Source organism: Parus major, chromosome 2 (assembly GCF_001522545.3).
Source record: "Parus major isolate Abel chromosome 2, Parus_major1.1, whole genome shotgun sequence".
NCBI classification, from domain to species: Eukaryota; Metazoa; Chordata; class Aves; order Passeriformes; family Paridae; genus Parus; species Parus major.
In genome coordinates this window covers 134849890-134876003 of record NC_031769.1, presented here as the reverse complement: position 1 = coordinate 134876003, position 26114 = coordinate 134849890, and the positions used below count along the sequence as shown (strand labels likewise).

Below are 26114 nucleotides of genomic sequence, written 5' to 3'. Positions count from 1 at the left end.
TATTTTATGTGTTATTAGTTCAAATTGATGTATTTATGAATAGTGTGTGGAAATGGTAGTGACAAATTTAAATTTTAGTAAAATTGCTTTTACAGCATCATCATATTTATTTTACAATAAAATTATTTTAATTAGTCAAGATAAAGTAGATCTGTTGCAGTTTACAGCTATTGCACAAAATCTATATTTGAATTTTTTTATGATGACCAAAGATATGAAATACATGCAAGGAAGACTACTGGGGATAGTACCTGTAGATATTAGAGAAGTTATGGACATGAAGTTGTTTCATTTCACAAGGTGGATAAAGATATAAGTAATAAGCATAAATTTTTTCTGCTACAGTTTTTTGGTTTTCCTCACTAAATTTTTGGCTACTTCACAACTGAAGAAAAATAATTTGGATCACATATACCATGAAACCATATCACTATCATCTTTCTTTTTAGGAGAGGACAGTTTTCTCAGACTTAAAATGTTTGTTGTTCATTAGGTAAAATTCACTGTTTACTAGAGATAAAATTATGTATGATACCAGTTTTCATTTTCTGTAGTCCTTTTTGGGTCTGTTAAAAGAGAAAGAAGAGAAAATTCTTCAAAGTCTTTCCTTACAGGCAGTGAGAGGACTGTTGAGAGACAGACAGGAAATATTTTCAAGTGATCTGTTTCACACAGAAAATACTGGTATGTTTTCTTATACACTAAAGTAGAGATCTCTGTATCTTTGGTTATTTTAAGAAAGTATAAGTCAGGAGACATTCAGTGTAAGGAAGAAAATACTTTCATTTTATGTGATCTGAAAGATACAGCAGTAGTTCTGATTCTGCTCTTTGCTTTAATATATTTAATAAATATTTGTTGTAAATGAGCAGCTATATGACTCCGTTCTGGTCAGAGAAAGCTTTCACGTGAGAAAAACATTGACCTGAAGTAAGTCATGGAAAGTTTAAAGAGCAAGTGAAGCAGAAGTTCTCTATTTGCCTGAGAAAATAAATACCAAGTTATCAACATTTCTTCTTCCAAGCATAAAGGAAGCACTTGGAAACAAAGTTCCAGCACAGTTTTCTTTCCTACAAAAATGGAAAACAATCTTTATGGCCAGCAGCCATTAATCAAATCAACCAAAGACCAAATTGAACTTTTACACAAACAAAATTCATCTTAATGTGGTTACCAGGTTATAAGAGCCTTCTGTCACTCCTATGACAAGATAGCCAAACTTAAATTATGTGGTACTCAATGAACGAGGGAGATAAAGGAAACATAGTAAGTAACCAGTATTTAATGTCAGTCATTAAGTACATACATATTTCAAATGATAAAAAGTGTAACTCTTAGAGATATTTTTTGCTCTTGTAATGAGTTACGATTTTTTTCCTTAGTCTCTAGATAAGACTTCTGTAAGAATTAATATGTTCTAAATAAATCAACAACTAAAAGCAATTTCAGGATATTTGCCACAGATTTATGGTGATAGTTATAAATATCATTAAAATCTATTTTAAATGTTTTATTTCAGTTCAGTGTATCACAGAACTTAAATGAAAGAACTTATTTAGGACCAGAAAGAAAAGACTATTTAAAAAGAGTTCAGGATGTACTAGCTGTTTCCTTCTTTCAAAAATTTGTATACTACTGAAATGTATACAGTTGCAATAAATTTAATCATAAACTAAAGTTAAGTAGCTTATTTGATTTAAAAAGAAGATGGTAAAAAAAAATAAACTCAACTCCCAAAGCAATAGACAATCACAAAAGTGAGCTATCACTATTTTTTTGGAGGTTACTGAAACCTGAATCTTGTATAGAGCTTATAAAGGTCTATTTTTATCACCTTTATGCTTTGTGAAATTGGTCAATGCGTGCATTATCAGTACATAAAATACAACTTTTAGTTACAGTTTCTCAGAGTCCAATCAGATGTCCACTGAGTTAAACAAGAATTTCCCAAGAATTGTTGGCTGAATTCTAAAGACATATTTTACTCATTGAGTATTTCTGTTTGAAGCTCTGTACTGTAGCACCCCCGAGTCGCCCCCGCACGGTTTCATTGTCAGTCAGACAGGCGGACAGCTCAACAGCATGGTTCGCTGGGCTTGCGATCGAGGCTTTCGGCTCATTGGGAAGAGTACTGCTGTGTGCAGGAAGTCTCCATATGGCTATTACTCGTGGGATGTTCCAGTCCCAGCTTGTCAAGGTAAATCCTTTTATTAAAAAAAAATACTCTAAGAAACTTTCTTTTTCTTTTTCTAGTGCAAGCCATCAGTTTTCTGACTTAAAATGAATAACAGGGAAATATTTCGTGGTAATATTTCTGTGACAAAATTTTTCAACCTCATAAAAACAAATTTAGTTTTAAGAAACAGTATTTCAAGAGGAGCTAATAAGACTGACATACAAAAAACAGGGCTTTAGCATTTACTGAAGAATATTTAAGAACTTCATTTTGGTCTAATAATAATTTCTGAAATGCTGGTGTTCTTTGAGAAATAATATAACTAAGGTTTTCCAAGAACCGTGTGTATTTTATATATATATATCTTTGGAACTGGATCTATGTTTTGAAGTTTGTGAAAAAGGAATAGATTTTAATGTTTCAGTTTGATTAGCAATATTGCCCAAGCTGACATATAGTGACCAAACATTTCTGTGACAGATCTATTTTTAGGGAATTTTAGATATGTCCTATTTGTCTTTTTTCCTGTCAAAGTATCTGATGTGGTAATAACTTTTCCTGATATTTTCACATCTTTTCCACTAACTAAAATGTAATTTTCATAGAATCATGCGAGGGTTTACTTGGAAGGGACCTGAAAGATGTAGTTCCAATCCTTCTGGGATGGGCAGGAACACTGTTCACTCAACCAGGCTGCTTAAAGGACAGTCCAACCTGGCCTTGAACGCTTCCAGGGATGGGGCATCCACAAGTTGTTTCTCTGGGCAACTTTTAAGTGCAAGTTTCCACAAATGTGAAATTTAGCTCAAAACTTCTGTAAACTAAAATGTTATTGGGTGACCCTAAGGAGATCTGTTGTTTATATAAAAGTCAGTTACCAAGCATTGTTGGTTTGCATCTTGTTTCTTAAAAATTTAAGGTTAAGGGAGGGATATATTTTCTTGTGACACAAGATTGACTTAATACGGATAATATGACTCAAAATTTATCAAGCCACTAATGGAGATTTTTGAATACTGAAGGAGTAATTAATCTCAATGGTAGATATTAACATCTGAGGTTGTGGCAAAAATGTATCTGATACATTTTACTGATTAGTAAAAGAATGTGAATTATGTGCATTATGTGAATTAACATTGTAGAATTTGTTGGTCATTAGGATTGTAATCAATGCTGTTTACATGTTACCAATTTTACAAATATTCGTATACAATGTATAAAATATTTTGCAGGTGGATATTAATTTTATGCACTGCTGAATGCTGGCCCTGATGTAACAGAGTGGACATTGTTTGGGCAACTCTTGTAATTGTCTCAAAGTTCTTACTATCATTAACGTGCTTTTGAAGGAAGAGGTTAAGCTAGGCCAGCTATGCAGTAGAGTGTTATTTGGTTATACCTTGGTTATACAAGCATATAGCTGTCAACCTGGAATGGATAGATTTACCTAATCTGCAGTCCAAACTGTTGAGAAATTTAAGAAGTAATAAATGTGGTCACATTTTCATTTTAGTGTCACAGAAGTTGTTTCTTTGGTGATGGCAAGTGAAATAGTTTTATCAGATGTTCAGTAAAAGGTGGAAGATGGACATTCTCATTTAATTAGCTTTTTATTTTATTTAATTTTTTAATTAACTTTTTATCTTGCTGGGGTCATGTCCTCATGCCCTCTAGAGCTTTGAATTCAATTATAGTTTCTGGGGGTCTTAAATTTCTTAATCACAGTTTTCTTAGTCTCTTCTAAAAGTGTGTATGTTTCTAGTTGCCAATAGATACTGTGAAAGTCATTAGGTATATGTTCTTATGGTTGCCTAGACAAGGGTATAGCAAATTTGAAATAGTTTTCTGTGATCTTTTCAGCAGAGAGTGTCTGTAATGTGGTTTTTGGTTTTTCTTTGTATTAAATTTCCATGTCATATGCAAGGGGTATTTTTATGGCAATGCAAGAATATTTTAAGATTGCTTCTTATACCTCTGCTCTGTAAGTTGTTATGGGATCTGTGCTTTACCTGTGTCTTAGCTGTGATTATTAGCTTCAGTACTGTGCCACACAGTTGTTATATTGCTTATGAAGCAAATCAGTTTTATGTCAGATCAGCTCCCAGTTGGAGCAAAAATAGATTGCACTCGTTTTTTTCTAAGTATTTATATATAGTCTGAGAGGATTAACCTTCCTGTGTGGGCATGATAGGTACTTTCTTAGGGCTCAAGATTTGACTTCAAAGCAAGGTACTTCAGACTTAAATGTCTGAGCCTTTTTTTTCACTATTTTTTGTTGGTTTTTTTTTTTATCTGACCTACATTAGATATATGGTTTAAGAATGTGGAAAAGGGTTAGTTTTTATTTTTATCCCCAAAACAGAACATTATTCAGAACCAGATCTTCTCTTGGTACATTATTTTTGTTAAAGAAAAGAAATAAAACAATAGCTTATAGTTTTACTTGCAGTTTTCAACTTTCTTTTCCAAGAAATAGAGGAGCCAGCAAAGAGAGGTGCTATGCTGGATCTTTTTCTCAGCAACAAGCAGGGGCTGATGAGGAATGTAAAGCTGAAGAATGCGGTGACTGTGAAATTATAGAGTACCAAATCCTTAGAGCAGTGAGAAGGGTGGATGCTAGTTAGCCTTGACTTCAGAGCAGGATTTGGCCACTTCAGGGATTTGTTTGGTACAGTACCATGGAATAAAGCCTTAGATTTAAGAGCAGACCAGTATAACTGGTTCATAGTCAAAGGATCACTTCTTCCAAGCTCAGAAATGTTGCATCCTCAGAAATGTTGTCAAGCAGAAAGTCAGGTAGAAACTTCAGGACACCTGCCTGGATGAGCAAAGAGCTCCTGGACAAACCAAAATACAAAAACAAAGCCTAGAGAGAGTGGAAGTGAGAACAGACATCCTGTGAGAATACAAACAAATTGTCCAAGCAACTATGGATCAGGTTAGGAAAGCTAGAGCCCTGATAAAATAAATCTGTCCATGGTTGTCAAAGGCAACAAAAACAGCCTCTAAAGATATACTGGTGATAAAATGAAGACTAGGTAAATTGTGGGCCCTCTCCAGAAGGATATGGGAGACCTGGTTACCTGGGACATGGGACAGCTGAGGTACTCAGCAGTGGTTTTGACTCAGTCTTTGCTGACAAGTGCTTCAGTCTCACTTCACAAGTCATGGATGACAAAGACAAGGACTTAAAGAAGCTGACAGGAAACCTGGAGAGGGACTTTTCCCAAGGGTGTGCAGCAATAGGATAGATGGGAATAGCTTTAAAATGAAAGAGGTTCAGTTCAAATTGCACATCAGGAGGGAATTCCTTACTGTGAAGGTGGTGAGGCACAGGTTACCCAGAGGAGCTGTAGATGCCCCATCCCTGGAAGTGTTCAAATCCAGGCTTTAAGCAACCTGATCTAGTAAACTATGTTCCTGCCCATTGCAGAGGGATTGGAACTAGGTCTTTAAGGCCCCTTTCACCCCAGGTCATTTTATGATTCTATGATTCAATATTTTTAAAAGAGTATGTTCTTCCTGCTTTCCAGGTGGAAAATATAAAATGTTGAAAAGTAATTTTAAAGATTTGCTAGAGGTCACAAAGTACAACTGATAGAAGAAATATGAACATAAACCATATTCATGTTTCTCAGACTGGTGCTTTACTAATTCAACCATGTTGGTCATATTTTTTTTCAGATATTTTCTATTCTCTTTTCTTTATTTTCATCTGCACTTTGAATTGTTAGCTGCAGAGTTATGAACCATTGTCCATGTTTTTTGCTTCCTCCATCAAAATGCAAAAGCTTCATTGAATTCAATTCCCTAAAATTTTAAGAGAATTTATTTGTATGCTTAAAACACATATTAATGAGTTAAAAATTATTTTTTATGAATTTAAGACTAGTGATTTTGCAATGCATAAGTTCTCTGAGGTCAGTGGAGACTTATATTGAAGATATAAAAAACTTTCTCTTTCTCTCTACTCAGCAATATCTTGTGGAATTCCTAAAGCTCCAGTAAATGGTGGGATATTAACCACAGATTACTTAGTTGGCACCCGTGTTACTTATTTTTGCAATGATGGATACAGGCTATCAGCCAAAGAGCTTACTACTGCAGTCTGCCAGCCGGATGGTACCTGGAGCAATCACAATAAAACACCTCGCTGTGTAGGTGAGTAACATGTAAAAGGTCTCTAGTGAGTAAAAACATGTCTGTACATTTTGTTTATTTATCCAGGGCACAAATCTTCACATGGCTTAAACTTTCATCTTCAGGATGCTTTAATCCATGAATTATTGCTGGTATTAAATTATTATGAAATACATTTATGAAGTATATGTAACTAAGACATGCTGAAACTTAACAGCATAAACAGAATAAACATGCTAGAGCTTATAGAAGACAATCAAACTAATAATTAATTTACTGTTAAATCAAAGTTAATGGTTGCGGAGGTTTTCCGCAAAAGTCGTCTCTTCAATGAGAGCTGCACAACTCATATACTGTTAACAAACCCTTTTTACTATCCAAAATTGCAAAACCTGTGATAATTGCTTGAAACTGCATCTTACTATTTATATTCATCCCATCACTATAGTCCTACACCATCTAAAGTTGGGGGAACATCACTGCAAAGAAAATGTATTGAATTCCCAAAATGAAGTGGGTATCAGCAGTTATAAATGGGATATGAAAACCCAGGTGATTGTAAGAGTGGTACAGGGATGTCACTGCCTCATGCACAGTAGGATTTGGATTATCTCACCCAATGAATTTTGGAAATGAGAGCAAATTAAGACTGGATTATTTTTCAAGAATTTCTCCTTTTTCCTTTTTTTCTTCTTGTTCTTGAAAATTTCATTCTGTCATAAATTTTCCTCTTTCTAAAGAATGAATGAAAATAAAGAAAAACAGCAGGAAAAATCATTATGCTTCTTATACTATTTTGTATTCTATTAGTGTTGTAGAATGTTTTTGTTCCATTTCTGGAGGAAAAGCACTTAGAATTAAGAAATGGGACAAAAATACATAGCTGTTGAAAAAACAACTTGGATATTGATGTTATTTTTTCTGTCACCAATATGCAGCCTCTCAAAGAAGTCTTTCATATCTCATAGAGTTTACTTGGGTAAAAAAATAATTTCTCCATTTGAATGTACTTAAAATTTTAGTAAAGATTCTGGTGCCTGATGTAAAATGTCACAGATGGTTCCACCTTTAGTGAATCCAACCATGGTATAGCTCCTATCTATACCAGCTGCATCACTCTGCATACACAGTCCCTTCCCTTTCTGGATGATTATCAATTAAATGAGAATACTCATACCAGCTAACCACAGGCAATTTCAAATACAGCCTTAGTTTTCAAAGATTATGTTACTGTGTTTAAAATGGACTTTTTGGTTACTAATGGTACAGATTTTCCCAATTTGCCTGTACTTAGCCACCAACTGTCTTTTTGTTATTTTGGAAGTTGTTACATGTCCGAGCATCAATTCTTTTACCCTGGAACATGGAAGATGGAGGATAGTGAATGGTTCACACTATGAGTATAAAACAAAAGTAGTTTTCAGCTGTGATCCTGGGTATTATGGTTTGGGACCAGCATCTATCGAGTGTCTTGCTAATGGCACCTGGAGTTGGAGAAATGAGCGGCCTTACTGCCAAAGTGAGTACATGTTGTACCTGTGTCTGTTGTTGTACAGATTTCAGGAAAAAATATTTTATTGGGTGAATTAGAAATGTACTAATTTTATATTCAAAACAGTAAATTAGAAAAAGTGTTTCTTAGCTTGAATTCCTGGGTATCCTAAAGGTTGTTATTTACAAATATAATACATTAGATTTGGTGACAAGGTCATATCTGCAGGCGCAACTCTGGAGTTTAAAGGTCCTTAAATTTCTAAAAGTACAAAGAGAATACTTTCCTCTATGTTTATTTTAGGTCAAGATTACTGTAAATTCTTGAAAAATGCAAAACCTTTGTATCCTGTCTGCACACAATAAATAAAATAATCTCTCAGTTAATTACCATGTAGTGTGCATTTGCACATATCCCGTTAGCTGGTATCCTGATTACCTGCAAAAGTTAATTTTAAAAAAATAAATAAATAAACAATCAGATGTTTTAACCAAATAAAGATGTAGCTATAATTGTGTTTCCCTCCCCTACTGCTGTGAAAGGCACATTTCTTTATAAATTTACATTTAGAATCTCTTTTTCAAAACTGTGGGGTTCTGGTTACATTTTGAAGCTGCAAAAGTCTTTCTCTTCATGGAACATGGTGTCAGATGTACCCTCTGATAGAGTGAGATACAACTGTGCTTTTGGTTCCTCTATCAAAAATGTGTGTATCTGCATGTTTATGTATATATACAAAAAATATCTAAAAATTCTGTAGATAAGTCCAATAACTGTGGCTAAAAATAAATTTATAATTTTTTGACAATATATAAAAAAGAAAAGAGGTTTTAAAACTGCAATTTCAAAGACAGATTCATTATACTGGAAACTAACGTTAATTTTTAGTTCTTTATAACTGGAAATCTAACATATAATTCAGAGAATTTTTAAAGGTAATTGCAATATTTCATCTTTGCTAGTGTTCAAAATACTGTGTATATATCTGCATCTATATCTCTGTGTATATATATTCTACATACTAAATTCATTTCTGTATCTCTTTTTGCTTTAAAAGACAAACTATTTTTAGCTATGTTTTGAGAAGCTTCATTTGAAATATTATGACTAATTGTCTTCTAGGCATAAAGTGTGCTACCTAATTTCAGCCTCTTACTTACTACTAATGAATTGTTTTTGTTAATTATTAAAAGAAAATTGACAAAGAAAAATATTATTTTGATTGAAAAGATGTTTTCAATTGTAAATAAATAGCAAAAACTTCCATCAATATCATTAACTCTTCATAAAAATGTAATGTGTGAATGCTAGGGTAAGCATTTCATTATGACCTGTTGGTCATAGAATCATAGATCAAAAATCAAAAGAATTTGAAGAAGATCAAAATGGCCTCTTTCCAATGAAACATAACTAAATCTAATAGCAATTGTGATGTTTCAATAAGCAGAAAGTATTTGATAAAACCAAGGTAATTAAACAGCATTTAATAATGTTCTGAGTGTCTTTTTAAATTATTTTAATTATTCTTCCCCCTCTCTTAAGTATTTTATACTTAAAATTAATATAAATTATATAAATTAAATAATTTCTGGGGAAGACATAGTTTTTGTTTGCAGGTGTTTAATCTATGATTTCTACAGATTTCTCAAAAATACTTTAAGGTGTGATATTTATTTATCTGATTGACAGGTTGATAAGTGTTGTTGTTTGATAGGCATTATTGTATGTGTTTTTGTGATTCTCAGCTATGCACTTATGTTTTGTTTTTGTTTACCCAAGTTATTTCCTGTGGAGAACTTCCTACACCTCCAAATGGGAATAAAATTGGAACTCAAATCACATATGGATCTACAGCTATATTTACTTGTGACTCAGGATACATGCTAGTTGGCTCTGCAGTGAGGGAATGTCTGTCATCTGGACTCTGGAGAGGAATTGAGACCAGATGTTTAGGTATGGATACTACTGTCATGACTTGTCCATTTTTGTTCTCTCTAAGAGACAAAAGTAAACTAAATAATCTGCTTTTCTTTTCCTAGTAGCTGATACATTGAAGGGAGCTCTGCATGTGTGTGACTGGGCTGCATTGTTTTCCTCATCAAATTAGAACTATGTTTATATTTTCAAAAACTTTAATATCTTAACAACTTGCAAAATCTGTGTTACTGTATCTTTGTATATTTCTTTAAAGTAGAACTATACATAAACAGCAAGATAGATTGATTCCATATGTATCATCTCAAGTATATATCCTCAGTAAAATGTCTGCATAGTAGATCTGAAGTGGTTGGCTCATAGAATTAAGCTTTATTCTTGAAAAGATACAGAAGGAGGAAAAGAAAAAGTCTGCAGAAACTTTGACAGGACCACTGCAGCCTTTTTTATAAGAGAAAGCCACTATCCAGACACTTTTTACAGAATTTGATACCTTTTGCTTGTACAAGGTTAGGCATCTTCTCTTATTTAATATACTCAGACATCACTGCCTGAATTATTGATGAATAAAATGAACACATGAAACAATTTCAGGGCTTCTTTCTGATTCATTATCATGTGTATCTTGAGCTGGGTTATTGTATTTACTGTAGAGGCATGGGTTTTAACTCTAAATTTAACCAAAATTTTAATTTCAGTTGAAATCAGAAGTATGTTAGTATTCTAATTTAGAATTAAATATATGTCATATTTATCTTATTGTTTGTAGAGGCATGAATATATGACAGAATATCCATAAAGTGATACTTTCAGAAAACTGAACTAGTATATACATTATATATAGGGGTTTGTTGCAATATATCTTTGTACAGATTGCCATTCTCCTCTTGAAACTATTTTCTATACCAAATAATTTTTCTTCAGTAAAACAGCATTATTTGCTAATGTTTACTTAAGTGAATGACTCACGAATGAGCAAAAGTGTTCCTTATCAAGCTACAAGTCTGCAGCAGGAATTTCCCTGACATACAACAGGGAGGGATAAAGGCTTTGTTTATGTTTCACTTTGACAATGAAAACCATTTAACAGAGGAGGAGGAAAAAAAAATATCTTCATGTTTGATATTCTTCATCTTCTAAATTGTCAGCAATTACAAGATGTTCTAAATCTAAATTTTTTAAGCACCATAGTGTGTGCATAATCAAAATGTTCTGCCTTTTTTCTTGTTTGCATGTCTGTTTGGTTTTATTTTTACTGATTTTTCTGCAGAAGTTACAGCTGTTGGAGTTTGGAAAAATGTAAAAATTTCCTTCAGAGAAATATTAATCTAAAAATAAATAAGATAAATTGCATACTATTTGTGAATAGCACCTTGAAAAAAGACTTGCATTTAAGAATTTTGCCAAAATAACTTCATGCCAAGTGAAGATCAGCACAGAATGAATTGAATTCTTCTACATTTGCCTGTAGAAAAAAATTGTAATATAATTTAATAATAGTAACAGATTACATAATCTTTACTTGTAACTTAAAGAGGACCCCTACTTCTCAGAAGAGATTCATTATTATTCAGTTCATAATGTCCAGTAATAATAAACAGTTAAGAAAACAATTATATAACTAGAGGAGAAAAACAGTAATCTAAAATACACCTTTTATATCAGACTAATAGCACTACGGAAATCTTATAATACATATCTTTAAAGATTTATTATGGCAAATTGTTGAAGACGGCATGAAAACAAGTATTGCTCAGAAAAATTAGAATATACATCATATATAGCAATCAAAAAATGTATACCTTGCTGAAAAAAGAAGAAAGAAAAGCTAATGACAGAGCAAATTTATAAAAGGGAGAGAGTAATGGCTGCCATAATTTCTCTTGGAGCAAGGCTGCATAGTGTGTTACCTCACTGTGCAGGAATGAGCTCCCTGATGTCCCAGAATAACTCAGTTCAATTCTTCTTTCTTCCATAAGTAATTTGAGACTTAAGATAGAGGGATGAGCTCAGCTAATGGAAAATCAGAAATAAGAAATATTCTTAAGAAGGTTGTTATCAGAAAGGGAAGGAAGGAGGACATTAAAGAAGCACTAGAATGTGGGAGAAAGGAGATCGAACACAGCAGGAAGACCTACAGTTGGTATTTTAACTGTTCAAGAAATGAATTTTTGTGCAACTTATCAGTAAATTTCACTATCTGATTCTGATGTTTTTGTGCTCTTAGTTGTAAAAATTTTTTATCATTTATCATAGAGCCTTTCCACTTCTACTTTCTGAAAAATGTAGCTGTTTTTGAACTGAAGTGTTTACCAATGTATTTCTGTTTTAACTTTTGAAGATGCTCATAGGAGTACACTTAGTATAGTATTTCAAGTATTTTGTTTAAAAATACAATTACTTCTTTTCAAAAGTGCTACTGAAATAATTACATTTAATTGTTGTGTTAGATAGCCTGATTTTAATTCCAGGTATGTGTAATTTTAAAAATTTAAAGGTGGAATAAATAAGAATCTAAGTATCTGCAGTAGAACTTTAATCTAATTTGTGGTGAATCTTACCAGATACAGATGAGAATTAGAACTGAGGTAAGCTTTAAATCACCAAAAATATTGACTAAAATCCAAGTTATGTTATTGCATGACATTGTGAACAGTAGTGCATGATTTTGATGACAGTCGTAATAGTGTGAGGATATGATGATAGGTTTCATATCTCTTTTTTTCTTTCTTTTCTCATTCTCTTTTACTAAAAGAAGGATAATGAACCTGTGCCAAAAACTAAAACACTTAACTGCCTTCCTTTCTCAATCTCACTTTTTTTTTTCTTTAAATAATACCTAAATGACAATGTAGTACTTCATGAGTAATTACATTATTATAATAGTAGGAAATTCACTCCTTGGTCCTTAGTCTCAATAGCTGATCAGAAGAAACAATGTTCAAATTGCAAAAACAAATTTAACAAAACATAATAGAGCTTCTGAAGTAATTCTGTTGTCAAAGTTTAAAAACCGAAATATTTCAGGACATTTTGTTGTGAAAAAATCACTTTAGTCTTTTAGAATAAAATAACAAGCAAGGACTAAAATCATGACAGTTGTGTCTCCTAGGTTACAAACTGTCTCTCACAATTTATTATGCTTGATCTTTTTCTGTACTGGTAACACTGAAATACTATGTAATAAATCCTGAGAAACATTCAGAAACATGGAATAGATTTTTACTGATAATCCTACTTATAAAAGGAGACTTAAAAATCCCTTATTTTGTTATACATTTTCCTCTTGGAAAAATACTTAAATAGTCAACAAGAAATTGCTTATTCTGTTGTCTGTTTACATGAAAACTTTTTATATTTATACTAATTTTAGATTGCATATTTACAGTTTTATATTTTGCATTATGTCCTTTAATTATCACATTAATTTTGTTTGCTTTAATTTAATGTCAGGAATAATACTGATCATAAAAGCTTACATTGTCATACTTTAATTTTCTTTTTTTTTTATTTTTTTAGTGTATTCATTTTAATGCCTATAATCTGATATTTAGTAAACTGGGCATTTCCTAGAGTAGAAGTAAAGCAGGTCTACTTTAATAACTCCACAGTACTTTCAGATAAACTTTAGAATTAACTAGTATATGAAAGGTGAAAAACATTTTCTAAGATTTCTCTAACACTGATTTTTTTTTTCCCTTTTCTCATTAGCACTATTTTAAAATTTTTTCATTAGTTCAAAGGAGAAGCACTATCAGAACATTACTTTTGCACACCAGGATTTCAGGATCAGGACTAATTTTTCTTCTTTTCTTCCCTAAAGGATTTCTTGAGGGTATTTTTTGCCTTTTAAAATGTTTTGTGTACTATTTTGGTTAACATTTTAGACAGCTTAGTCAAAAACACTTAACAAACTAAAATTAACAAAGAAAAATATTGCATGCTTTGAATTGAATTTCTGTTAGATACAGTTCTTTTTATATGTAAAGGAACAGCTCTTTTCTTAGATTATTACAAAGAATTCTGATTTCTTTCTAGGACCTTACTGTACAAAGTTCCATGCTCCTTTTTGAGGGGTATCTAACAGAGCTTCTTCACTTGTGCTAGGTACATGACTGATAGTAATTTTAAAAGTTGTTTAGACATCTCATCAATGAAAAATATATGAAAAGATGGCAAAAAATAAGATTTTCAACCAATACTTAAACTCAGAGGAAAGGTATCTTATGCACACATTTCTTTTTTTTGTTGATTGTTGAACGAACTCTAGGTTTTCACATTTTTTGAACTTGTGACTCTATCCTCTTCATCTCAGCTGTATAACACCTAACACTTATTTCTTAATTCCTTCTTCTTTATTAATTCCTTATGCATCCTGAAACATCCTAACATCCTAAACATCCCGATTAAACAGATCTGTTGATATTCTCTCCCTTATTTACCAAAAGTCATTGCTGTTATTTCATACAGGATAGATCCAGAAACTTCTGGAAAAATAGTTTTCTTCTGCATATAAGTGTTAAATCTCAAAGAAAGATAAACAATGAAATATGATTTAATTTTTAAAGGTCTGTAAGATTTCATATGTTGTTGTTAATTGTGACATGATTAAATGATGTTAGTTCAGTTCATTTGGAGAACTTTATATAGTGTCCCTATGAATCAGAATGCAGAAGTGAAGGATGAAGTTTATTTGATTAATAAGGCATAAGGAAGTGTAGATCCCATACATGACTATTACCAGAGAAGCTTTCAGTAAAGGCCAATGGACAGAAGAAAAGAGGTGTTTAGGTTAGTGTGTACATTAAATGTCAACATTTGCGCTTCCCAAGCAATAATATCAGGAATACCTTTCATCTCTTCTACTAAGAGAAAGGCCACTCATCACATACTGTGTCTTTGTCTGAATTAAAAAATAATCCCTCATACTGAGCAGATCATGAAACAAATAATTGATTATGATTTATCTAAATTTGCATTACATATGGTTCAGAGAATTTTGCTTGGACTATATCTGGTCTAGTCCTCTGGGCTAAATGCCATCATTACTTATATAGTTCTAAGTTGTCAAAAAGATCTGTCAATAATTTTGACAACATTTTCTCCAAAAGGAAATGGAACACATTTTGTGCACCTAGTTGAGCTTCTCAATGTGCTTCCTCTGAAAGGAAGCTAATTTGTTGATAGTAAAACCCTCAGCACATTTATGAGTTTGAAGGAAGATCTGAACCAAAATTCTAATGTGAACACAACCTTTGATGTGTTAGCTGGGGAATATTTATCCCAGTTTTACTCAACTCTTTTTTCGTACAAAAATACTGGTTTTAAATGCTAATGAGTCACTATTAGCAGCTTGTTACTCGTAAAGGAAAAACCAGTTATCCATCAGCTGTGTAGAGAACAATGCTGTCAATGGTGTTAAAAAAATAGCAGACATACCATATGGGGCAAAGCAATCATGTAAACTAACCATGTAAGCAAAGAATGTTTGGTGCATTAATCTATCAGTGGTATTTTTTATATTTTCTCAATCAGCTATCAGTCACTGAAAGGTTTCTGTGTCATGTAACCTCTGAATTGTAACGTCTCTGCCACTATTTTCATACTTGAAACTTCTTGAAAAATATATATGCAACTAACTTCTTCATCTTCACTGTTTTTAAATATATTTTTTAAACTTTTGGTATTTCAATTAAGGGGTGATCCTGTATCTCCAGTGTTACTGAATTAATATATCTGGAGTCAGCCATGTGCTTCTCTTTGTTCTTCAGTACTGCTGTATAATAATAACTAGACTTTCAAATTAGGTATATGATGTTTCATCTTTCAAGAATTATTCAGCTGTTTCAAGGAATTCATCAGAGAACTTCCCTCTGTGGACCATGGATTAAAAAAGATTTAAAATAACTTTACCATTCATCCTGAACAGTTTTAGTACAGCTTGAACAACTGTCAAGATGAGGCTCTTCTGAAAATAGGAAGAGAAATGCCCCAAGTCCTGTTTTGTCCAGGGTTGTGCCTTCTTATATCTTTTTATGAAATGCAAGCCCTGTAAAGAAAAAAAAAATATTCCAGGAAATAATTCTTCCCTTTTCAGCTGAGGTCATCTTGACAGGTTAATTAACTTTGTTGAATAATAAATAACATAAATCTCTGTTTTCAATAATACATTGGTATGTAGATTTTTTTCACTACTGTGCTCATGTTTGACACTACTGACAACTAAAATAAGCATAGGTATTTTTTTTTGCTATTTAATGTAAAGATTCTGTATTCATTTATTCCTGTTCTTTTCATCTCATAGAACAACCTGCAGAAAAGAAATCTCATTTACAGCTATGGTTTCAAAGGTTCTGACACTAAGTTATTATGCTCATTCTTCATTGCTAGAGCAGGATTTCATGTCAAATTAGGTAATTTATTTGGTGCTCACAGGTTATTAATATCCTTCATTCTCAGTCTTTGACTAATTTTGTTTTTGAATAATACTTCATGCAATTATTCTTCTCAAGTTTTGCTAGACTGGAAATTGAGAATGTTACAGTTCTTATTTCTCCTCTCAAATCTGCTATTCAGTAAAACCTTCACATTTAGTCTCTTTTAATACCTTTTTTTCTAATTTTCACTTGTCTTTGCAGAAGTGGTATCTTTTGATTCAGTGTTACAAGTTACAGGTTACATTAAGACCCATGGGTCTCATCTGGATGCATAGAACTGCTACAAAAGTCTTTTACATCCATGTAATAAAAAAATGGAACTACAACTGATCTTAAAGTACAGAACAAAAATAGGGATATTGACAATGGACAAAGATGCCATGAAAACAGTCTCAAATAGCTTAGCCTAAAGTAGTCTAGAATCCTAAGTTAGTGTGAAGGATTTTAGGATATATTAGAATATATTTGTTACAGAGCCCTTATAATAAGAGTTTAAATGAAAGTCCTGAGAAACAATTACCAAATACCAGAATATACAGCAATAAATATTAGAATATCCCTAATCTATAATGAACATCTTGGAATTATTTTCTTTGATAGCTTAATAAAAAAAATGTTAAAGGTAAGAATTTACTAAAATTCATGAGAAAAATAAATAAACACCTTACTTTTAAAAGAAATGCAACAAACCCAGAATAGAATTGAAGAGAAATTAGGTAATAATTGCTCTTCCAAATACAGATGTTAATAGTGATAGAAGTTTTTGTTGGTTTGACAGGTGTTGTTTTCTCATTGTTGTTTTTTCTTCCTCTATGCTTTTTTTTTTTTCCCTCTTAGTATTGGAAAAGTAATGATAGCATTACTTCTATAACAACTGCTATAAGTTGAGGTCTTTATTTCCTGTGGCAGAGAACATCTCTATGGATGTGTAAAACATAGTGGGAAAATAAAGCAAAGAATAAAAGTTCTGGAAAATATTAGAGACTTTTATAGATCTTAAGGAATTTACTCATCTGCATGAATCAGTGGAAATTCCATTAAAGTTCTCCACTGTTCTCTTAACAGGAACTACATACACTTTTCATAGCGAACATAGTGAACTGCTCACCACATGCACCTACATGACAGTTCTCAATTATTTTATTTGAAAATAAATAATTCTGAAACCATCATTTTGGGGTGTTGGATTGTTTTGGCTTTGGAGGTGTTTTTGTTTGTTTGTTTGTTTGTTTTGTTGGGTTTTTTTTTTTGTTTGGTTTGGTTTTAATGTTTTTTTGGTATCTTTTAGTCACACTAAACTTCCTTTGGAAAGCAAAGTAAAAACTGTCAAAAAATCCTGCACATCCCCAAGTGTTTTGTTTGTGTTGTTTTATGTTTTGTTTTGATTTTCTTTTTGTTTTTTTAATCTCTTTTTAAATTTCAAATTAAAAATGTGTAACAAGTCTGGTATATCCTGTTTTTAAATTATATTTACTTCCTTAACACTGTCACCGATTGACTTAGACTTGCTGTGACAGAACTATGGTTTTATAATACAGCTTTATAATACTCTTCATAAATTCAGTTTTACTTTTCAGTTTAGAAATCTTACATAGGGATAGACATATTCTCTACTGTTTTAAAAATACCTTTCATTACTAGAAGTGGGAATTTCACAATTGGTCATGGAATATAGTTAGTGCTCCAAAGATATAACTGTTTTACAGAGTGGGAGGAAAAAATCAAGACAAAGAGATTTGAAGTAACAGAATCGTAGAACAGCCCAAGTTGGAAAATAATTGGAAAAATCATCTGATCCAACATTACATGGCAAAGGGAGATGAGATGGGATTATCTGGAAACCTGTTTATTCACATTTTGAATACATCTGGTGATGTAGATTCCCATCACATCCCTGAATAAATCGTTCTTACTGTTAAAAGAATTCTTTCTTACGTCATGATAAAACATTTCCCAGTGCAGCCTGCACCCAGTGCCCTTTGTCCTCTCCATGTGACTCCATGTGAAGAGAGAGCCTCCATTATTTTTGTAGCCACCCTCCAAGTACTGGAACTCAGCCTGAGCCTTTTCTACAGGAACTAATAGGAACTAATGCCTTCAGCTTTTCCTCATAGGAGGAAAGTCCTTTGATTATTTTCATGACCTGTCTTTGTAGTCTGTCTGAATCTTTCTGCATCTTTCATGTGTAGCTTGGCAAGCATTGAGTGGATGATCACATCTCTACCACTGCTAATAATGTTTCTGCAGATGCAGCCCAGGATCCATTTTGCTTTCACTGCTGCAGCCACACACTGCTGACTCACGGTCAGCTTCTTGTCCACCAAGACCCCCCAGTGCCTTTCAGTGACACTGCTCCCCAGCCACACAGATCATGGCCTGTTCTGGGCTCTTTGGTTCTGTCATCCGTGGGGCAGAACCTTGCAGGTGTTTTTGTTAACCTCATACAGTTCTTTCTCACCTGTTCCTCCAGCCTGTCCCAGTCCCTCTGTAAGATGTCTCTTCCTTCTCATATATCTGCCTCACCAGCTGTCTGGTGTCATCAGCAAACTCGGTGAGGCTGCTTTCAATCCCATCTTCCAGATAATTTAAGATTTTCAATGTCATTACTGATCCTTAGGGAATCCTGTTGTGATAGGCCTCCACCCTGAGTGAAAACCACTGATCATCCCCCTTTTAGTGCAGCCTGTTAACCCTACCCATCTTGAAGACCACCTGCCCAATCTGTATCTTGCCCTTTTGTGCAGGAAAAGGGAATGTGAGGAATGATGTTGAATACTTTGCTGAATTTCAGCAAGTAACATCTGCTACCCCTCTCCTTGTATATAGCAGATGTTGAAGAAAGTTAAAAGAAAAGAAGAAAGAAAAAAAATAAATTCAAAAGTAGAAATAAGTCAAAACTAGGTTCTGAGAGGTTTATGACAATGGAAGTATGGTAAGAGGATGGGATTTTTAAATTACTTTAATTTTTCTAGAGCAAGAGTAGGAGATTAGTGTAAGACAGATGATTTGTAAGGAATTTTCACCTGTTGAAGTTTTATTGGTTTTGTAATGTCCATGCACAATTGCAGAAACAGCACTGTGATCTTGGCTACCTCACATGTTGAATTGCTTCAGTTTTATTCTCTCTGCTCAGGAAACAAAGATTGACCTTTCTGGTGAAGTGTTCTGCTTCCACTCTGCCATAAAGCAACACTAAATTTTTAATTAAGAACCAAGCCATATATTTTAATTAAATGCAACTAGAAAAATATTTCCTTGAGCATGATCTGAATCACTGCAGATTGTCTGGTTGCACTTTTGATAGAAACTAATCTTTAAAGCTCAATTTTTATTCCTCATCTGGTTAGTCCTGTTTATAGTCAGAAATATGATAGGATAGGGAAATTAATTCCTTTGGAGCATGTTCAAAAAAGTCTTCTACATGCTGAATGGATTATGAATTTTTTGGAAGATCAAGAAATAGACAAAAAATTTTCAAATGTGTTATACCATCCTATCCTAGAAAACATAATTTAATGTATGCCTGTTTTTTACATAAGATGGAGGGAAACAGGGAAGGAACAAACCAGGGATAATATAGCCTTGAACAGTACCAGATTTGGACTCCTGCTAACTACATGGAAGTCAAATTGCAGTTATCAATCTAATATATGTGGGGGTTCATATACTACCTATACTGTAAATTCTTATTGTTTTATCATGATTCATACAATGAAATACAATATGAAGCTCAAATTGTAAGAAAATGTAAAAGTCTAATTTTTTTTTTTTTTCCCAAGAAACTTCTAGCCCCAAATGAATGAGGAAAAATGCAGAAAAAATATATCAGGGTATTAGAAGCATTTAAAATTTCAAAGGAAAAAACAGTCCAAACCATATTGGTTCTATGTCTTTCCTTATTGGCAATCCCATGCTTTAGAGATTTGTTTGTGGGGCTATTTGAGGAAAATTAGAATTGAAAAGGAGAGCAGAGGAGTTGGGTGGCTGGTAATTTTTTATTTTATTTTATGTTCGAAAAAGTACAAGATGAAACGCTGCTAGTTTTCTTTTTTTGCTTGTCTTACTCTTCTTTTTACAGTGAATTCTCTCCATATGTCACAGTCTTCATGAAGTCAACCGTTCTTAGAAGACTTTCCCATTAGCACATTTTTTGCTGAATCACAGTGCCCATTTTCCAGAATTCATTATGGAAAACAGTAATTACACATAGTTTGTTTTTTTGTCCCAGCCTCTCTGTAGACCAAATGTCTCTTTATGACTTTCACAGTGAAAATACAATATTTCTCATACTTTGAGAATACAGAGTAAAAGATTAGGCCTCAGCAGAGAAAGATTTTTGGTTGCCATTTGGTTGCTGGAAGATTTGGCAGCATTTGTGCTGACTGCTTTCAACCAAAGGATGTTAATCACTTTGGGATTTCACTGGGAAAGAGGGAAAGAATGTTAAACATTACAGAAATTCAAATTCTAGCAATAAATTTTTGAAGTTTTGATGTTTTTTAATATTGTACAAAGGCTATAATGTCCACATGGATTGATATAATATTTGTATTATTTTTATTTATGTAGAATTTTTTTTTTTAGTTAAATGTATGATGATTTAATGTTACTTTATTAATTTAAGAATAGCCAAAAGAAAACTAAGGTAAATTATACATATTTCTTATGTGTTACAATAAAAAGGAAATTTTAAAGGAAATTTGATTATATATATGACATTTAACCTCTTTGCTATCATCTTTTTGTAATTTTTTATATGTGTATAGTTATACCTGTATTAATGCATGACTGCAGTTTTCACCATGCTAATAAAAATGAAGCTTTGAATTAGATCAATAAAAAACCTGGAAAGGTATTCAGCATTTCTTTATCTAAGTTAAGGAGGTTTATTTAATATTTCTATGGCATATTTACTGATATTTTCCTTTTTTTTTTTATTTTTTTTTTCATTTTCTTTACTATAAATAAATACAGCTGGTCACTGTGGTATCCCAGATCTTATAGTCAATGGACAAGTAATAGGAGAAAATTATGGCTATAGAGACACCGTTGTTTACCAGTGCAGTCCTGGTTTTCGGTTGATTGGCTCTTCTGTAAGAATATGTCAGCAGGATCACAACTGGTCTGGCCAACTTCCATCCTGTGTGCGTAAGTAAGCATGGCAACACGTACTGATCTGTGTTACAGGAATATCTGTGTCAAACAAGATGAGGATTGAATGATCCTCAAAAGTATGGGGCCACACAAAATCTATGATTCATCTATCAGGTGAAGTTAAGTCTTGTCACCTAGAATTTCCACAGCATCTTTTGGCTACTACTCAGTATTGGCATCATAACCTGCTGTTATGAATATGAAAATTCTTCAGAAAGTGATAGGACTTATAAATGCCAATTCTCAAATTTGAAAATGGCTTTATGATCGGTAGTGGCTTTTGGAAATATTTAATATATATTTACTTTCAGTGTTTTAGTTAGATGAGTAAATACTATTGAAGTAAACTGTCAATGCCATAGATTAAAATGGGTTTTTTTCACAAATTATATTTTCTTTTCTTCTTCTTCATCTATTCTTTCATTCCACCTTTTCATCATCTTCTTCATTCTTTTTTTCTTTTCTTCATCTCTATGAGAAAGAGATGCTCTTGCTTTGATTTGTGGTTTTGGGGTTCTTTTGAGTGAACATTGCGCTTTGTTAATGAGGTTTCTTTTGCATGATAATTGTATCAAGCCATAACATGAAAGACCTTTAAGTAATAACAGAAAATTATGTATTTAATTTAGGAGAATTTGAGAATTCTCTAAGCACTTTAAAGCAAATTACCACTATTTTTCAGGTTCAGTAATATTGGTGTATTGAAACTCTATTAATCGGCCTCCAAATATCCTATCCTCTATCTTAGTAGCAGAAATTCTCTTAATGCCAAGTCATAGCACACAATGTTAATTCATTTATTCTGTGATGTTTTAATTTTTAATTCTTGACTAACCTTTTTTTTTATACCAATGGTTTGTTACAAAATAAAAGAAAATGTTTACAAAATGTCTTTGGATCATTTTGTGAATATTAATCTGTGTCAAATTTACCTTCCTTATTTTTTTCTAATCTGTTTTTTGTGGGCACAGAAAATAAACTTTTCCGTCTGTGGACAGTTTTTGTATAAGCATAAGAAAAATTTCACTATACCAATAGAGATTTTTGTTTTAAAAATAGTTATAAATTTATAGCTTTGCAAAGTATTTAAGCCACAAAGATAAAATATTGAGTTGATACAAAGACAAATTTGTAAGAAATAGTACTTGAAGAACTAAGGTAGTGATATATTTCCTTTCAATTTCAGACTATATGTGATGAAAATCTAGTGCTTGCTTTTCTCCTGCTTCTTCAGAAGAGTTTTCTTCATTTGTTTCATTACTGCATGTCACATTCTATTCAGTTTACTTAAAAATTTAAGTACATTCTTAAACATTCATACATCATGGAAAGTACGCAGTATCTTATAATATCATAACTTAAAAGTGCTATTATATAATTATTATCTATTACATAATAAATAATGATAAGTGATAACATCTTGTTCTGTTTTTTGGGATTTTTTTGACTGGTACTATGCTAGCTGTCAGCTGTGGTCACCCTGGTAGTCCTATTTATGGAAGAACAAGTGGAAATGGTTTCAACTTCAATGATGTTGTGACATTTTCATGTAATACTGGGTATGTTATGCAAGGACCCACCAAAGCTCAGTGCCAGGCTAATAGGCAATGGAGCCACTCACCTCCAATATGCAAAGGTAAGAATGCAGCATTTGAGGATTTCCAACTAAATCTTGTAAAATTAAGGCTGAAAAATAAACAGAGGGGAAAAGAACACAAAGTGATTCCTGTCCCATCAACAGAGAGACTGATTAACTAACACAATAATCTTGTTATTAAAGACGCTTCGTGATTCTGTGATTTTTATATTATATATTTATATTCTATGGATTTTTATATGTGCATAAACTAAATCATGTGTTTTTATAGAAGTTTTACTGACTGTATTTTCTTTTCAATAGAGGTCCTCCAGTCTCATTTGATTACTTTCCCCTAAAAGATACTGCCAAATAGTTTACAGAAGTTAAATTTCTAAGGAACTCTTTGTTAATGAGAAGATATTATTTTCTAAATTTAGAGTCCTAAACATGTACTGTATGTAGTGTATCTACTTAATCTCATTTTCAATCCAGTTGCTATCAGTCACCTCGGTATTCTCATATTGCAGAGTAATGTCCCAAAGTGCTGACAACTTATTGGCATGTAGGGTAAATAAAGTAATATAATAAATAAGTTAAATAAGTTGATCACGTTGATCAGGTTACCCTATGAAATTTTACACAGTCCTGAAATTGTGTGTTGTTTTTAGGAGAGAGTTTAAAAACCAAAATAATTAATCTTGTGTTGAGCATCATTAATCTTGTCTGCAATGTTCAGTGAAATCCATTCTAACGAATATGATTTTATTTACTTTGAAGGAAAATAATAATAATAATAATAATAATAATAATAATAATAATAATAATAATAATAATAATAATAATAATAATAATAATAATAATAGTAACAACTATTACCTTGCATATGTGTAAACTACCAGAAGTGCAATATTATAGAAAAGGCTGTATACCATTGTGAAGACTTTGCTTTTGTCCCAAAAATATTTCATAGAAATTCAGCAGTGCACTTGCTGTTGTTGTACTAGTTACAACTCTGTTAAATATCTAGTTTCTTAGAAAAACTTACTAATTGTGGAAAACTATTCAAATAGTCAAAGCTCCTTGTATTTTATTTCATGTGCTCACTAGTCCTGAATAAAGAATAAATTCTTATCATTACTTTAGATTTATGCATAGTAACATGAACATGGATAACATTCTCAGGAACATGGTGGCTGTTAGGGCTGTCTGTGCAGGATCAGGAGCTGGACTTCAATGATCCTTGTTGGGGAGAAAATAAGAAAAAAGAAATGTAGCTCAGGCTTTCCTTCAAGGGAAAAAAAATCAATATTGACCATCAATGTAGCTAACAAATCATTCAGTCCTTTACTGTTAAAGAAGTCAAATAAAGAAAATTGCAGAAAGCTATTTCTGCCTTGGAAAAGGTATGTTTTCTAGGCTTGTGGTATCAATATTTGAGACCTGCTAGAAGAAGCACACAAGCAGACTACAACATTTGGAATAGTGGCTAGAGATAACAAGAGCCATAAAATGTCTACATTAAGTGATTTAGGTAGGAAAAATGATCTTGAATTGCATCTGGTAATACCATTTTTCCTTTGCAGATTACAGAGCTTTTCAACATATTTTGATAATTTCATATGCAGACAACCATGCACCTTTGCCTCTGAAATTAGGGACAGTAATTTTTATAGGAACTTTGGTTTTCTAGAGTTACTTGGAATAAGTGATAATGTTTCCTTGTCCAGAGGAAACCACATGAAACTGTTAAAATAATCTTCATGACCCCCAAAATAAATATTATCCTGAACTTACAGACGGGTGTAGGACGCAAAAAAAGGGAGGGAAAAATCCACATCAGAAATTTTCAAAAATACAAATTTTGAAGTGCTAACTACTCAAAAAATTCATCAGTATTCTTAAACATGAAAGTTAACCTCTATTTTTAAAAGCTTCTACCCATTTGTTTGGATATTTTCTTATTTTACCAGATTCCCCACTGTCTTACCTAACTGACCTTGTGCCTTTTAGCTCAAAACATCCATCTTAAAGGCGATCCATTATTGAAATGTTGGTAAAGGAGCATAAGTATGTTTGCATTTCCGTGTGTGTTAGACCAAAGTCACATCCAGCCCCAAAATACGTTTCTATTTGTGGACAATAGTGTATGTCAAGGCAGGAATATAAACTCATTTCATTGGTATGTTCAGTACCTTTTAGTGGCCAATAATTTTATGGTATCATCACACTGTAAAGAAGCATTTCTTTTTATTTGCTCTGGGTTTAACATCTTCTGCCTTTAGTGTCTCGTCATTTCAGTTCTTCTTCCTAATTCACTACTGTTATATAAAAAGTATAAAGGGTACATAAAACCAGGATAGCAACATATTGGACATTTTTTATACAAAGAGTAGGAGACCATTTCAGGAGACTGTATTAGTATGCCTCTCAACTCTGTGCTCTTTTTCTTTTTAGTGGTCAATTGTTCTGATCCTGGAATTCCTGCAAATTCTATAAGAGAAAGTAAAATCGAACATGGAAATTTCACCTATGGCACAGTGGTATTTTACGACTGCAATCCTGGATATTTTTTATTTGGCTCTTCAGTTTTAATTTGTCAACCAAATGGCCAGTGGGACAAACCTCTACCTGAATGCATTAGTAAGTAGATAATGAGTTTGCTTCTGGAAAGAATGTGGACTAGACAATGTATTACTTTACACAGCACTTTCACCAGCCTCATGACAACAATTACAATAATCATATTTATACACATTTGTTTGTGTGCAATACTGATGAAGGGTTTCAGCAGCTGCTGAAGTAGCAGTTATATCGTTCTTGTATGTAGCAAATAACATAGAATACTTAGGAAATGCATTAGCCAAACAAACATCTCTGAGTACTCCAGTGTAATAATCCCTGGTAGCAGGGATACAGGTCAAAGTCTGTCCATTGAATTCACCAGTAATAGCACTGTAGAACACCAAAAATGTCCTCTGGACAATGTCCTCAGTTTACCACACTAATAGATGTACCTGAACGTCATACTCCTATCCAACCTATTCACTAAGGCAACTGGATCAACACAACTAGGTTATTTTTTATTCTGGTTTGTCATGAACAACTTTCTAGCCGTGATGCAGATATATCCAGAGACATTTCTTAGACTTTTAACTGGCTGGGACAATTGATTTATCTGGTTCTCTATTAGTCTGTGGAAAG

The 26114-nt window shown here is 32.7% G+C and overlaps 1 protein-coding gene across 3 annotated transcripts in view; it reads left to right on the top strand.

Annotated features, from left to right (window-relative positions):
* The window catches only part of CSMD3 (CUB and Sushi multiple domains 3), a 569626-nt gene that overhangs the window by 495324 nt on the left and 48188 nt on the right, over positions 1-26114 (top strand). For all 3 annotated transcript variants that reach the window (XM_015619103.1, XM_015619106.1, XM_015619105.1), the window contains 7 exons: positions 2009-2197; positions 6152-6337; positions 7641-7835; positions 9588-9761; positions 21155-21328; positions 22797-22970; positions 25368-25553. In XM_015619103.1, the coding sequence (XP_015474589.1) occupies positions 2009-2197; positions 6152-6337; positions 7641-7835; positions 9588-9761; positions 21155-21328; positions 22797-22970; positions 25368-25553 (1278 nt within the window). The remainder of the gene's footprint in view (positions 1-2008; positions 2198-6151; positions 6338-7640; positions 7836-9587; positions 9762-21154; positions 21329-22796; positions 22971-25367; positions 25554-26114) is intronic.